This window comes from Salvelinus namaycush, unplaced genomic scaffold (genome assembly GCF_016432855.1).
Source record: "Salvelinus namaycush isolate Seneca unplaced genomic scaffold, SaNama_1.0 Scaffold248, whole genome shotgun sequence".
Lineage (NCBI taxonomy): Eukaryota > Metazoa > Chordata > Actinopteri > Salmoniformes > Salmonidae > Salvelinus > Salvelinus namaycush.
Genome location: NW_024059319.1, coordinates 73,590 through 87,184, shown reverse-complemented (window position 1 = coordinate 87,184; position 13,595 = coordinate 73,590). Strand labels below are relative to the sequence as shown.

At 42.7% G+C, this 13,595-nt stretch overlaps 2 protein-coding genes across 2 annotated transcripts; both read right to left on the bottom strand.

The window, feature by feature from the left end:
- Nucleotides 1-1,232: 1,232 nt before the first annotated feature.
- rpl6 (ribosomal protein L6) lies at nt 1,233-4,437 on the bottom strand. The gene is made up of 6 exons (XM_038984542.1): nt 4,254-4,437; nt 3,920-4,018; nt 3,492-3,635; nt 2,524-2,572; nt 2,103-2,287; nt 1,233-1,422 (listed from the first exon to the last, which is right to left on the bottom strand). The coding sequence occupies exons 1-6, from the start codon at nt 4,401-4,403 to the stop codon at nt 1,270-1,272; spliced, it is 780 nt and encodes a 259-aa protein (XP_038840470.1). The 5' UTR covers nt 4,404-4,437; the 3' UTR covers nt 1,233-1,269.
- Nucleotides 4,438-8,666: 4,229 nt separating this feature from the next.
- Nucleotides 8,667-12,961, bottom strand: acaa2 (acetyl-CoA acyltransferase 2). Its single transcript, XM_038984540.1, has 10 exons — nt 12,844-12,961; nt 12,020-12,186; nt 11,800-11,928; nt 11,391-11,507; nt 11,108-11,255; nt 10,719-10,894; nt 10,385-10,514; nt 10,190-10,260; nt 9,838-9,992; nt 8,667-9,497 (listed from the first exon to the last, which is right to left on the bottom strand). Exons 1-10 carry the CDS (start codon nt 12,857-12,859, stop codon nt 9,413-9,415), a joined length of 1,194 nt encoding a protein of 397 aa, XP_038840468.1. The 5' UTR covers nt 12,860-12,961; the 3' UTR covers nt 8,667-9,412.
- Between the last annotated feature and the right edge of the window lie 634 nt (nt 12,962-13,595).

Genomic DNA, 13,595 nt, shown 5'->3' with positions numbered 1-13,595 from the left:
AAAGCACCGCCAGCATTCAAAAGTGACTAAAACATCAGCAAGGAAGCATAGGAACTGAGAGGTGGTCTGTGGTCACCACCTGCAGAACCACTCCTTTATTGGGGGTGTCTTGCTAATTGCCTATAATTTCCACCTGTTGTCTATTCCATTTGCACAACAGCATGTGAAATGTATTGTCAATCAGTGTTGCTTCCTAAGTGGACAGTTTGATTTCACAGAAGTGTGATTGACTTGGAGTTACATTGTGTTGTTTAAGTGTTCCCTTTATTTTTTTGAGCAGTGTATATTTTACCCATACCGACGCAACATTTATCTTCCTATAGCAGTAGTTTAACTTGGGCCAGGCCATAGAATGGGATTTATAGGATCCCTGGTCCAGACCTAAAAATAATTCAGACCGTCGGGGCTACTCGCGCCTCGTTAACCATTTTGTTTACAGCAGTTACGTTCCTTCACCGGCAACTCAGTATATCCTCCATTTGGGGCACCGAAAAGCAAGCAAAATGTATAGCAAAGAATGACACCGCTTGCATGTAGTCATCACGACGTATTTGAAGAGCATTGTAAAAGCGTCTATAGGAAGTTTATTTAGAAACCTAATACTCCACAAATTGAATGTACAGTAATTCGAATAAACAATTATCCAGGGCATGTGTGCTAGGGCACAATACACTGCACCCACATCTCATGGGGTGCTACCAATGATATGTTAATTTAGAGCAGTCTGCCACAAGAGCTAGTTCTAGCAGCGAACATGTGGGTAGCCAATGCAGCCAGCGACTGTCCACCAGTTTCCAGACCTCGTGTGGCCCAAGTTAAACTACAGCTGTCCTTTATGGAAAGAGTTGCAAAACCGTGTCAAAATAGCATGTACCTGTCCCAACATCCTTGTATGGGAGGTTAATGTATGTAGTCAAACCGTTCAATCATTAATACTTTAGTGCCAATTGACTAAAAGCTTTTCAATCTATACCAGTGAAGACATTCTCTAGTGTAGGGGTGAATGAAAGCCAACTGGAAACTGATTTGGTAGACAATAAGACAGACTTCAATGGCAGCAACCTGAGACTCCCTGAATGCCATGGCGACAGCCCACCCTGCCACAGAACCCCATTAAGAGTTATGAATTACAAGGGTGCTGCTGGGGCTCTACCAGGACACCTCCAAAAGATTGTGTGTTGGTGGGCTATTGTTGAAGTTTTGACATTTTCAAATCACATAGAGCCAGAAGGTGGGATAGGACTGTGGTGGTACTCTTTATTACAACATTTAGAAAACCAGTTTGTGAGGGTAGACGCCGTTGGAGAGGCAGAAAGAGGAGCGCAGGTAGCCCTTCAGCTGGGGAACCTTCTTAATGAGGGGCAGCAGCTGAGAGTCTACAGTCTTCTGGTCCTCCTTCCTCTGCTCTGTCAACTGGTACTTCTGTAGCGGGGGAAGCAAAGTCAGACAACTTTAGCATTTTCTATTTACAACCTAGTTTTTTTTGCCACAACCAAAGCGGAAAGTAGTTATCTACCATTTATTGAACAATAGACCCCCACCCAAGTGAAAGATTTGAGCTGTCCGGATAAACGGACTGTATTCTCCAAATAACATTCTAAGGAATGAGGGATTTGGATTTATACACGTGTTGCGCATCTAGTACATGGGTCAGCAACAGGGTCCGCAGGCCAAAACCAGCTGGCAAACAAATACAAAAAACACCAGGAATCCAGCTAAAAATGGTTTATTTAGGAAAACTGTTCACCAAGTATTACCACTAATACATTTTTAAAAGGAAATGTGATCGTGTCTAAATGTAATCAAGGTATAAAATTGTTATTTTAAAATGCAATCTCTTTTTGTGGTCAGTTGTGGTCAATTTGCACTGTACCAGTTATTATGATTATGTTACTGCCCGTCGACCATCCACTCTGACAAATCGGCCCATGGCTGAATCTAGCTGCCTACCCCGATATATTATGTGCACACTGCTTGTACGCTACCAGTCCAATGACAACCTTCAATAGTTACCCCTCACCTCTACTCCCTCCCACTAGTTTGTAAATCCCAGAAGGGTTTGCAAGTGTGTATAGGTTGTGTATGTTTAATGTGGGGTTTACCTCTTTCTCTGTGTCAAAAATCTCTCCCTCCTGGTGGCGGGGTCTCCTCAGCCTCTTCTTCTTGAAGTAGGCGTCTGACAGAGTCTTGGGGATCTTCATGCCAGAGATGTCAACCTTGGTTGCTGTGGCGATGACAAACTTTTGGTGTGCCCTGCGCAGGGGGACACGGTTCAGGGCCAGGGGACCTAAAAGTTGGAGAGCGAGTGGGGGATTGAGTTACAACTGAAATAGCAAGAGCAGCATATTTTCAAAACATCACATCAAGGTAGGTATGGATACCTGATGAGGTACTGCAGCTGCACAGACATGAATGTGAAATAAAATCTCACTGGAATTCTGAAAATAACTTTATGCAACACTTGTTTTGCCAATCCACCGTGATAAATAAGAATATTTCAAAGAAAGCACTGGTTGTTCTTACCAGTTACAAGCAGGAGACCACTGGAGAGCTGCTTCAGAAACACAACACGCTGAGAGGAGAGAGAAGAGACAGTCACTGGATTGCACAGAACAACATCTACCACATGTACATGCTACAGTAGGGATCACCAGCCCTGATCCTGAAACAACAGGGTATACAGGCTTTAGTTCCAGCCTAGCGCAAACCCACCGGATTCTTACTTACTGGTAAAATCAAGTGCCACAGCTGAAACCATCAAACTGTGGCTTTCTATTAGAATAAAGAGCATTAACAAAACTGTCCACAAGAATAGTACAACAGAAATTGTACTAGGCCACTGCCAATTTAAATGTATAGGGAAACGCATTACATAAATCTTTAACAAATCTGTTCAGATGTTCATCAACTTGAGTTTAATGAAAATGTTCCACTTTACACATTTATGTGCTCCCCAATACAATGCTGCGAGTGTCCTCTGGCAATTGAGCCGCACTTTAAAGCTGACACCATAGCAGCAGGACCTGCTGGGTGAATTCAGTGTGTGGGCGCAGTCCTGTGTGTGGGAACTACTGTAGTATGCCAGCAGTATGCCTGTGTGAGGCTTGTATGTGTCGTGTTTCTATGTGTGGGCAAAAGGTGAACTGATTTGTCAATGTGGGAGTATCAGGCAGCTTATCACATGTAGGGCACAAAAGGGCAGCAGAGCAACAAGGGTTTTAAATTCATATGCACAGCACACAATCTGCAATATTATTGGTTGCAAAATAATTCTACAGTGAGTAAGCCTCAGTGTGAAAGCAACAGATATTTATGAGTAAGAGCAGTGTCATGAGTTTGGCCATGAGGGTTCTCACCTTCCTGCACTGGCATCCAGTTAGCAGGACAAGGACAGTTTAAGGTGGTGTGGCTGGAGTGAGGTTACGGTATGATCCAACTCAATGACACATGAATGGGTGTGCATACATGAGTATTAATGCATGCGATCTAACCTTTCCGCGGTGGCGTCCAGTGAGCAGTACAAGCACGGTTCCTGGGGTGATGGTGGCACGCAGGTTCCTCTTATGCTGGCTGAAGGGCTTCTTACCATGGCTCTTCAGTTTCCTTGCCACATCCTCTGTGGGGTAGTAACGGGGCTGGGGGCAAACAAGTCAAGGGATATTACACAACCTCACAAGTGTAGAATTAAGCAACGCCACATCTTGCTACCAGACCTAACTGTATGCAGTATATTGAACCGATGAAAAGTCCAAACCAGCATTTTTATGTATACGACAGACCAAATCCGTCTCAAACCGGAATCTTGATCTACTGAATGTGGAAGTGAGCTACAAAATCCAGCAATGGTTACAACGACCCAAGAGAAACTTGATTCCAACCACAATTTGGGAAACAATGTTTGAGTGAGCGAAAGACTCACCATTTTGCGCATCTTGACAACACGAGTGCCTCCATTCTTGTCACCGCCAACAGTCTTGGTGATGGTGGATGGGGTCTTGACCTTCAGCTTCTTCTCAATCTAAAACAAGGACCGACAGCACACGTTGAGGCTTTCCGTACACTACACAAAGAAATATGACTCAACATTAACCAACATCTAGTTTTTTTTATAAAACTCTGAACCTGTTAGTATTTATTAGGTATCCCCATTAGCTGCTGCCTTACTCTTCCTGGGGTCCAAACAAGTTTAACAGGTTTAATCTAGAAAACCAAAGTTACCGCTTCCCCCAGTCAGTGTGCCTCCCCTCTCTCACCTTGGTCTCAGTGGTCTTGGTCTTCCGCTTGTACATGGCCCTGCGGGCATACATGGCGGAGCGAGAGTAGCGACCGATGCCCCTGGCCAGGACAGGGTTCCGGCTGCAGTGAGCCTTCTTGGCCACTTTCTTCTTGTCTCCCTCTGCCATCTGGGGAGAAACGGGGAGCAGAATGGGTTAAACCCAGACAGTTCTACAATAGAGCAATATTTCTAATATAGATTTATAGGATTGTAGTAATTCCATGGTCGAACATTCATTACTAGTGGATCATGAATGACTGATGCTGGTTAGTTAACTACTTTCAATATGGTGCTGAAACAGAACTTGACAGCTAGCCTGATGTTAGCTGTAATTTTTCAGGTAAGCACATTGTGGCTTCAGATATTCAAGAACGGGTAACCAAAATACTTGGCTGTAAACTATGGTCAAATTATAGAGCAAAATCAGCAGGCCCCATCACCGGGTGATTGCCTGCCACTACAACACTAGCATGCCATGAACATTTCTGCAACTTGGTAACATAACAGCACAAGTGTGCAGGTAAAAACGGACATTTGAACAGACAAGTTAATTAGGCATTTAACAGAATTGACAAAACACCTTAAATTGACTGGAGAAAGTGTACACGCAAGCATGGGCATATACCGGCATGACAAGTCGTAGCTAACGTTACGTTAGCTATACCATTCACCTTAAGTTAGAAACCAAGCCGGCTGGCCCTTACGTTTTAGTTGTGAGGGACAGTGAATAGAAATTAAACATGGGCCAAATCTGAAATCTGCTCAAGAATTACAACGCGTTGAGATATGTAGCAGGCAGTGGGCCTACGCTTACGAAACATAACGCTATTTATTTACAAGTCATCACACATAAAAACAACCATATTCAAACATAAAGACTCTTAAGGACATAATCAATAGCCCCGTATAAATTGGATGCGGTTATTTGGTACATTTTGTATGGATGAACACCGATTTTATTTATGCAGTAGTGTGGTGAGACGCCATTCTTACCTTTGCTATGAAAAAAAGACCGATATCCGGGGAAGTTACGTATATAAGCACGTTGCATTTGACGTTGACGTAAACAACGCAAACAAATCTTGGCCCTTGTAGTCCTTTGAGAAAAAACAAATTTAACAATAAAATAAAACAATTTATAGTCAATAAACATTGTTAATGAAATCTATGAATGCTGTATTTGTCTGATAAGAGGAGTAATGTTCATATTTGTAATTTATGGACAAATCTACATTATTTCCAGCAATCATCAAGTAATGATGAGCTGTCTAAGAAAATATTTGTATCTATAGTCTCATAGGACCAGTTTCCAGGACCAAGATTACGGTGGTGTTCCAGGTCACCTTCTTTGCAGACACACTGCACAGAGCAGCACATTGCTATATTGATGTGGATCCTGAGATACATTACATGACCAAATGTATCTGGACACTTGCTTGTCAAATATCTCAATCCAAAATCATGGGCATTAATATGGAGTTGGTCCCCCCTTTGCTGCTATAACAGCCTCCACTCTAATGGTAAGGCTTTTCACTAGATCTTGGAACATTGCTGTGGGGATTTATTCCATTCAGCTACAAGAGAATTGGTGAGATTGGGCACTGATGCTGGCTGATTAGGTCTGGCTCGCAGTCGGCGGTCCAATTCATCCCAAAGGTGTTTGATGGGGTTGAGGTCAGGGCTCTGTACAGACCAGTTAAGTTCTTCCACACCGATCACAACAAACCATTTCTGCATGGACCTCACTTTGTGCATGGGGGCATTGTCATGCTGAAACAGGAAAGGGCCTTCCCCAAACTGTTGCCACAAAGTTGGGAGCACAGAATCGTCTAGAAGGTCATTGTATGCTGTAGCGTTAAGATATCCCTTCACTGGAACTAAGGGGCCTAGCCCAAACCATGAAAAATAGGCCCAGACCATTATTCCTCCTCCACCAAACTTTAGTTGGCACTATGCAAACCATTTCTCTTTGCACCCAATAGCGTTCTCCTGGCTTCCACCAAACCCAGAATTGTCTGTCGGACTGCCAGGTGGTGAAGCGTGACTCATTACTCCGGAGAACGCATTTCCACTGCTCCAGAGTCGAATGACGGCGAGCTTTACACCACTCCAACCGACGCTTGGCATTGCGCATGGGCTTGCGTGTGGCTGCTCAGCCATGGAATCCCATTTCATGAAGCTCCCGACCAACAGTTCTTGTGCTGACGTTGCTTCCAGAGGTAGGTTGGAACTCGGTAGTGAGTGTTCTAACCAAAGATCATTTTTACATGTTACGGCACTTGACGGTCCAGTTCCTTGAGCTGGTGTTGCCTACAACTTGCGGCTGGGCCGCTGTTGCCCTTAGACATTTCCACGTCACAAGAACAGCACTTAGTTGACCATGGCAGCTCTAGCAGGGCAGAAAATTGACAAATTGACCGATACCGATTATTGGAGGACCAAAAAAAGTCGATACCGATTAATCGGCCGATTTAAATTTATTTGTAATAATGACAATTACAACAATACTGAATTAACACTTTATATAATACATCAATAATATCAATTTAGCCTCAAATAAATGAAACATGTTCAATTTGGTTTAAATAATGCAAAAACAAAGTGTTGGAGAAGAAAGTAAAAGTGCAATATGTGCCATGTAAAAAAGCAAAGTTTTAAGTTCCTTGCTCAAAACATGAGAATATATGAAAGCTGGTGGTTCCTTTTAACATGAGTCTTCAATATTCCCAGGTAAGAAGTTTTAGGTTGTAGTTATAGGACTATTTCTCTCTATACGATTTGTATTTCATATACCTTTGACTATTGGATGTTCTTATAGGCAGTTTAGTATTGCTAGTGTAACAGTATAGCTTCCGTCCCTGTGCTCGCCCCCAGAACACATTGACAACAACCACCCTCGAAGCAGCGTTACCCATGCAGAGCAAGGGGAACAACCACTCCAAGTCTCAGAGCGAGTGACGTTTGAAACGCTATTAGCGCGCACCCCGCTAACTAGCTAGCCATTTCACATCGGTTACACCAGCCTAATCTCGGGAGTTGATAGGCTTGAAGTCATAAACAGCTCAAGGCTTGAAGCACAGCGAAGAGCTGCTGGCAAAACGCACGAAAGTGCTGTTTGAATGAATGCTTACGAGCCTGCTGGTGCCTACCACCGCTCAGTCAGACTGCTCTATCAAATCATAGACTTAATTATAACATAATAACACACAGAAATACGAGCCTTAGGTCATTAATATGGTCGAATCCGGAAACTATCATCTCGAAAACAAAACATTTATTCTTTCAGTGAAATACAGAACCGTTCCGTATTTTATCTAACGGGTGGCATCCCTAAGTCTAAATATTCCTGTTACAATGCACAACCTTCAATGTGGTCATAATTACGTAAAATTCTGGCAAATTAGGCAGCCCAAACTGTTGCATATACACTGACTCTGCGTGCAATGAACGCAAGAGAAGACACAATTTCACCTGGTTAATATTGCCTGCTAACCTGGATTTCTTTTAGCTAAATATGCAGGTTTAAAAATATATACTTCTGTGTATTGATTTTAAGAAATGCATTGATGTTTATGATTAGGTACAGTCTTACAACAATTGTGCATTTTTCGCAAATGCGCTTTTGTTAAATCATCCCGTTTGGCGTAGTTGGCTGTCTTTGTTAAGAAGAAATAGTCTTCACAGTACGCAACAAGTCATGTTAGCAGGCAATATTAACTAAATATGCAGGTTTAAAAATATATACTTCTGTATTGATTTTAAGAAAAGCATTGATGTTTATGGTTAGGTACACATTGGAGCAACGACAGTCCTTTTTCCGAATACGCACCGCATCAATTACATGCAACGCAGGACACGCTAGATAAACTAGTAATATCATCAGCCATGTGTAGTTAACTAGTGATTGATTGATTGTTTTTTATAAGATAAGTTTAATGCTAGCTAGCAACTTACCTTGGCTTCTTACTGCATTCGCGTAACAGGCAGGCTCCTCGTGGAGTGCAATGTAATCAGGTGGTTAGAGCGTTGGACTAGTTAACTGTAAGGTTTCAAGATTGAATCCCCGAGCTGACAAGGTAAACATCTGTCATTCTGCCCCTGAACAAGGCAGTTAATCCACCGTTCCTAGGCCGTCATTGAAAATAAGAACGTGTTCTTAACTGACTTGCCTAGTTAAATAAAGGATAAAGGTGTAAAAATAAAATAAGGCGTCCAAAAACACAGATTTCCGATTGTTATGAAAACTTTAAATTGGCCCTAATTAAATCGGCCATTCCGATTAATCGGTCGACCTCTAGTCCACATTCACTGTATAATGCCTGAAGTTGGCACAGTGTAAGACCTAGTAACTACTACATGATACTCCATAAAGAATCACCAACAATCTCACACATGACAATTTGTGAATCCCAGGTTTTTCACTTTAATCATAAAAAAAGATCTTTACAGGCAACCTGACAGCGTACACACGTCTTACATATATATCCAGTAGTTAAGGCAATGGTGATCCATGCAAAGGAGTGATAATTCAGGCAAGAAATTCTGGATAAATTATGCAGCCAACTCAACACTCACCTCAACTATTCATATGCTACAGCGAGACGTAAATGGTATGTCCTGCTATGAGCTAGCATTGTCGCTAAGGCAAACAAAGACTTACAAAAACAGGAGTTAGCCCTTCAGATTCACAAGGCCTCTTTAAACAGATACAGTATGGTTGCCATAGATGAACATTTAGAAAAAGGTAAGAGGAATATGAAAAATCCAAGAAAGGAGGGAGTTTCAGACATTTATGTTCCTAAACATACCATTGTCTTCTGTGTTCAGAGAAACAGCCATTTTCTGGAGTAATTATGAGATCTTTGTATATTTTTTTCTGAGTGTAGATGCTAGAGCCATGTCTAATTTGAAGTGTGGGTCAAACATACAAAGATCTTAATTTTTTTTACATTGGAAAGTGGATATTCTTACATTTCAAGTCGATACTAAGAAAACTCTACATTGGACAAAAACCTACGGTCTTATTCGAGTGTGTATATGGCATGTACTCTATTGAGTATGTAGGGTGTGGTGTGTGTTAAGAGTGTGGATGGTATTCTAAGTACCCTTCTGAGTGTGGATGGTTTGAGCGGTTCCTCAGTGAGTGTTCTCTATGATTATGGCGATACCCTGGCCACCACCGATGCAAGCTGATCCCACAGCATACTTTCCCCCAATCCGCCTGAAGGAGAGAAAGCAAAACCAAATGTAAATCACTCATCTGTGAGATAATATGAATTGCTCAGCCATTGAACAGTGTTATTTATTAATTTAGCTTCTGTATGATGATTGGCTGAAAGCTGTGGTATAGAACAGCCCTTAGCCGTGGTATATTGGTCAGATACACCACAACCCCCCCCCCCCCCCCCCCCCCAGGCCTTATTGCTTAATTAAAAACCTCTTACCTGTTCCCTTACATAAGACACATTTTTTTTCAAGATTTGATTAGACAGTTTGTTGAACTACATATTGAGTGATAAGTGCTCTGAGTAGTAAGAAGACTACTGGTGTGGTGGGGTTACCGGAGCTCGTGGACCAGGTGAGCAGTGATGCGTGCTCCTGAGGCTCCCAGGGGGTGGCCGATGGCAATAGCCCCTCCATCAGCATTACTCTTCTCTGGGTCCAGACCCAATGCCTTGGCAACTGCCAGGTACTGAGCAGCAAATGCCTCATTCACCTGAGAGACAGCAAAGGTGAGAAAGAGGACATGAGAAGTCAGAGCAGGAGAAAGAGAAACAGAGCAAGTGAGAAGGAGGAAGTCAATTCTATAGGGTGCGCTACAAGAAAGAGATTGAGTAAAGCAAAACAGAGCAACACAATATCTGCGATTTCCTGCATCAGTTCCTATTCATGAACTTAAACAGACAAGCATACCTCCACCAGATCCATGTCTTGGAGGGTGAGACCTGCTTTCTTCAGGGCTTCTGTGATGGCTGGGACTGGGCCTGAGGGGGGAGAATGCCAGAATCTTACCAACAGAAACCACTAGATGGCCATGCTAGAAAGGACTATATTTGGCTGTATCATATGTTTTCATCAAGTACATGAGATATGTTGCCAGTCACCCACCAATTCCCATAATGCTTGGGTCACAGCCAGAGACGTGATAGGCCACTATTCTTGCCAATGGGGTGAGCTTGTGCTCCTTCACAGCTTCCTCACTGGCTATCACCACGGCAGCAGCTCCGTCAGACACACCCTGTTGAAAAGGAGCAGAACTTGAAGAACAGTACATTAAAAACTAGCACATGATTTAAACCTAGCACACAAAAATTATCTGCATGACATTTAAAACCGGTGTGCTTGGAGACAGACTGAATGTGATACTCCGTTGGCAAGAGTTGGTAGGAACTGGATGAAAGGGCTTGGACCCAGAAGTGAATCAGTTTTGTTAAGTACTCACTGATGAGTTGGCGGCAGTAACCGTTCCTCCCTTTTTGAAGACAGGGGGTAGCCTAGCCATCTGCTCCAGGGTGGTCTGGGGACGAGGGTGCTCATCCTGGGTCATGGGTACTTTGCCCTTCTTTGCCTTCACGTCGATGGGTGCAATCTCTGCCGTGTAGTGGCCCGCCTCATGGGCTAAGGTTTAGAGCGCACACAGACAAAGTCAGTGATGTAGTCAGCATTCAGATAGAAATCTGGAAAAGCTGTTCATTGTCATGACAAGATACAGAAGTATTTCTGGTTTACAGAGGACAGATAATCAGGAATTCCTTATTAAAATCAGGACAGTCTTCATGCCTTAAGGATTGTAAACATGTAAGCGTAGTTATGTAAGGGTTGACCTCTAACCTGCCTTCCACCTCTGCTGGGTCTGGTGTGCGTATTTGTCACAGTCGTCTCTGCTGATCTCATATTTCACTGCCAGGTTCTCTGCTGTGATGCCCATAGGGATCTTAATGTGCAGGTCAGTAAGCCCCGCCCACAGAGTGTCCTCTAGCTGAGACAAAGAATACAGAACATGTTAGTTTAGTCCTTGGCATTGGTTTCGAGCAGCTGTTAAAGGGCTCTTGCAGTCAAAAATTATCAAAACCACACACATTTGGTTCTTATCCCTCATTTATTAATTCAATACCTTGAGGTCGAGTCCGAACTTGGTTCCGAAGCGAACGTTGCGGACAGCGTATGGCGCCTGGCTCATGCTCTCCGAGCCTCCACACAGCACCACCTCTGAATCCTTCAAACAGATTTCCTACAGAGACATACAGGGTCTTAAAGGGGACAAACGCACAAGGCTGCTAATGTTCCTAAGCAATCAGCAGAGGAAGAAACCATGCACCTACAATTGACCTACAAACAAAAGGGTAGGTGACACTGCGGCAGAAAGAAATTTCCTGAGGTCTCTGACCAAAAACTTTGCATAATATATATTTTTTAATTCTAGTGTACAGTGGGCAGGAGTCCAGTTCAGACAGAGATACTTGAAGAAATGCTCAGTGGAGAGTAACAGTGTAGTCTTAGTGCTTACAGTGTGTCTACTGTACCTGAGCTCCATTGATGATTGACTGAAAGCCGGACCCACACAGGCGGTTCACGGTGAGAGCAGGCACTGGAATGGGCACCCCACACCTCAGGCCCACGTGACGAGCAATGTATGGAGCATCTGCAGAGCTCTGGAGAGAAAGAGAGTCTTAAGTCAACACACATTTCCTTCCTAGAGAGTTTATCCTTGCCTCAGCTTACTCTTTGGAGTTTTAGACCCACCTGCATTACGTTTCCAAAGATGACACTGTTGACAAGCTCAGGTGCCACTCCCCCAGCAGCAAGGGCAGCCTTGGAGGCATGCTCTGCTAGGTCTGTTGCACTGTGGTCCTTCAGCACCCCACCGTAGGTTCCAAACGGGGTCCGCTTAGCAGACACAATAAACACATCTGGATGGAGAGAAAGAGGAGTCGGTGTGAGGTGACTAATCAAGCTTTACTGCAGCTTTGGACATGGTTTGAGTGACAAAACAGTAAAAATATTGGACTTGAAAAAAGGCTGTCTTGCCTACACTCACTGCCTGATGAAAGTGCACGTTTGAGAGTCCTATCATAAAACTCCACTGCAGTGTCATTGCAATTCTCATGCAACTATGAAAAGTGTCACAGTCACCTTCACCCTACATTCATTTTCAACTCACCTAGCCTTTAGAAATGAAACGATAGAGGCAACTGTCAGTTGTTGAATATGTGGAGGGCAGACACTTGACAAGAAATACATATGTTCACATGTAGAGAGACTGACAACTGTCCTTTATTCATTTCGAATAATGATCACAGTTGGAGAGGCTAAACGGTGACAACTCTAAAGGGGAACACAATGTTTAAATTCACAAATGTAGGCTATAGTCAGTAGTGAGCAACTAGCCATGAACACTAGTTTGAACTTTGTCAACTGTCTGGAGCTTCTGGTTATAATTTGGCACCGACAGGCTATCAGCGTTACTACCCAGACACCTTTACAGAGCAAGAAAAACATGTCGGCAGAAAACTAAAGTATGCATTTCGTGGCGCGTGGTTTATGAAAAATAACATATTATTACTTACTTCTGAGCAGTGACATAACGTTGATTCCTCCTTACGTCCACGAAGGTCAATGTATCTGTTTGAACCGGGAGTCAACTTAAGGGCGCTTTTATGACAAACTCTGACAATCTTGGGTCGTCACTAGTTACCACAGCCACAAAGTCATAAACCCCGCCTATTTCTACAATTTATATTCTTAAAGGGTGCTTTTAAACCTAACCTTAACCACACTGCTAACCATATGCCTAACTTTAAATTATGACAGAAAAGCACATTCTTGTTTTCATGATTTTTTACGATATAGACCATTTAGACTTTGAGGCTGTGGTAACTAGTGGAAATTTGACCTTTTACCTAAATAATGTGTATCTAATCATTGAGACAAAAACATTCGACAAAATAACTCTGATCAACATGTTTCTGTAAGGAAATGTTAAATGGTTACTTGTACAATATTTATTCAGTTATGTAGCTATGTTTACTTGAAAAAGTGTCTAATGTTACTGACAAATTGTATCTCTGATGTAACCAGTGCAATCTGGTCTCAGAGCATATCTTGTTATTCGTTATGTAAATCCAGGACACTCCGTTTAGTATGATATTCTACTTTCGTATGGTATGTATTCATTTGTGGATGTCCATCACCCATTTGTATGATATGTTACCAATTACAATTCGTATTATATCTTACGAATTAGCAAAACGTACAATATGTTACAAATATACTAAACACATGATATATTACGAAAATGCTAAACGTGCAATATGTTACG

Coding starts and splice junctions, on each gene's coding strand:
- rpl6 (XM_038984542.1), bottom strand. CDS start 4,403: ATGGCAGAGGGAGACAAGAAGAAAGTGGCCAAGAAGGCTCACTGCAGC. Junction 3,636..3,919: donor TTGTCAAGATGCGCAAAATG/GTGAGTCTTTCG, acceptor GTTTGCCCCCAG/CCCCGTTACTACCCCACAGA. Junction 2,288..2,523: donor TGGTCTCCTGCTTGTAACTG/GTAAGAACAACC, acceptor TCCAACTTTTAG/GTCCCCTGGCCCTGAACCGT.
- acaa2 (XM_038984540.1), bottom strand. Junction 11,256..11,390: donor AGTTCGGACTCGACCTCAAG/GTATTGAATTAA, acceptor TCTTTGTCTCAG/CTAGAGGACACTCTGTGGGC. Junction 10,515..10,718: donor TTACTGCCGCCAACTCATCA/GTGAGTACTTAA, acceptor CCTTTTCAACAG/GGTGTGTCTGACGGAGCTGC.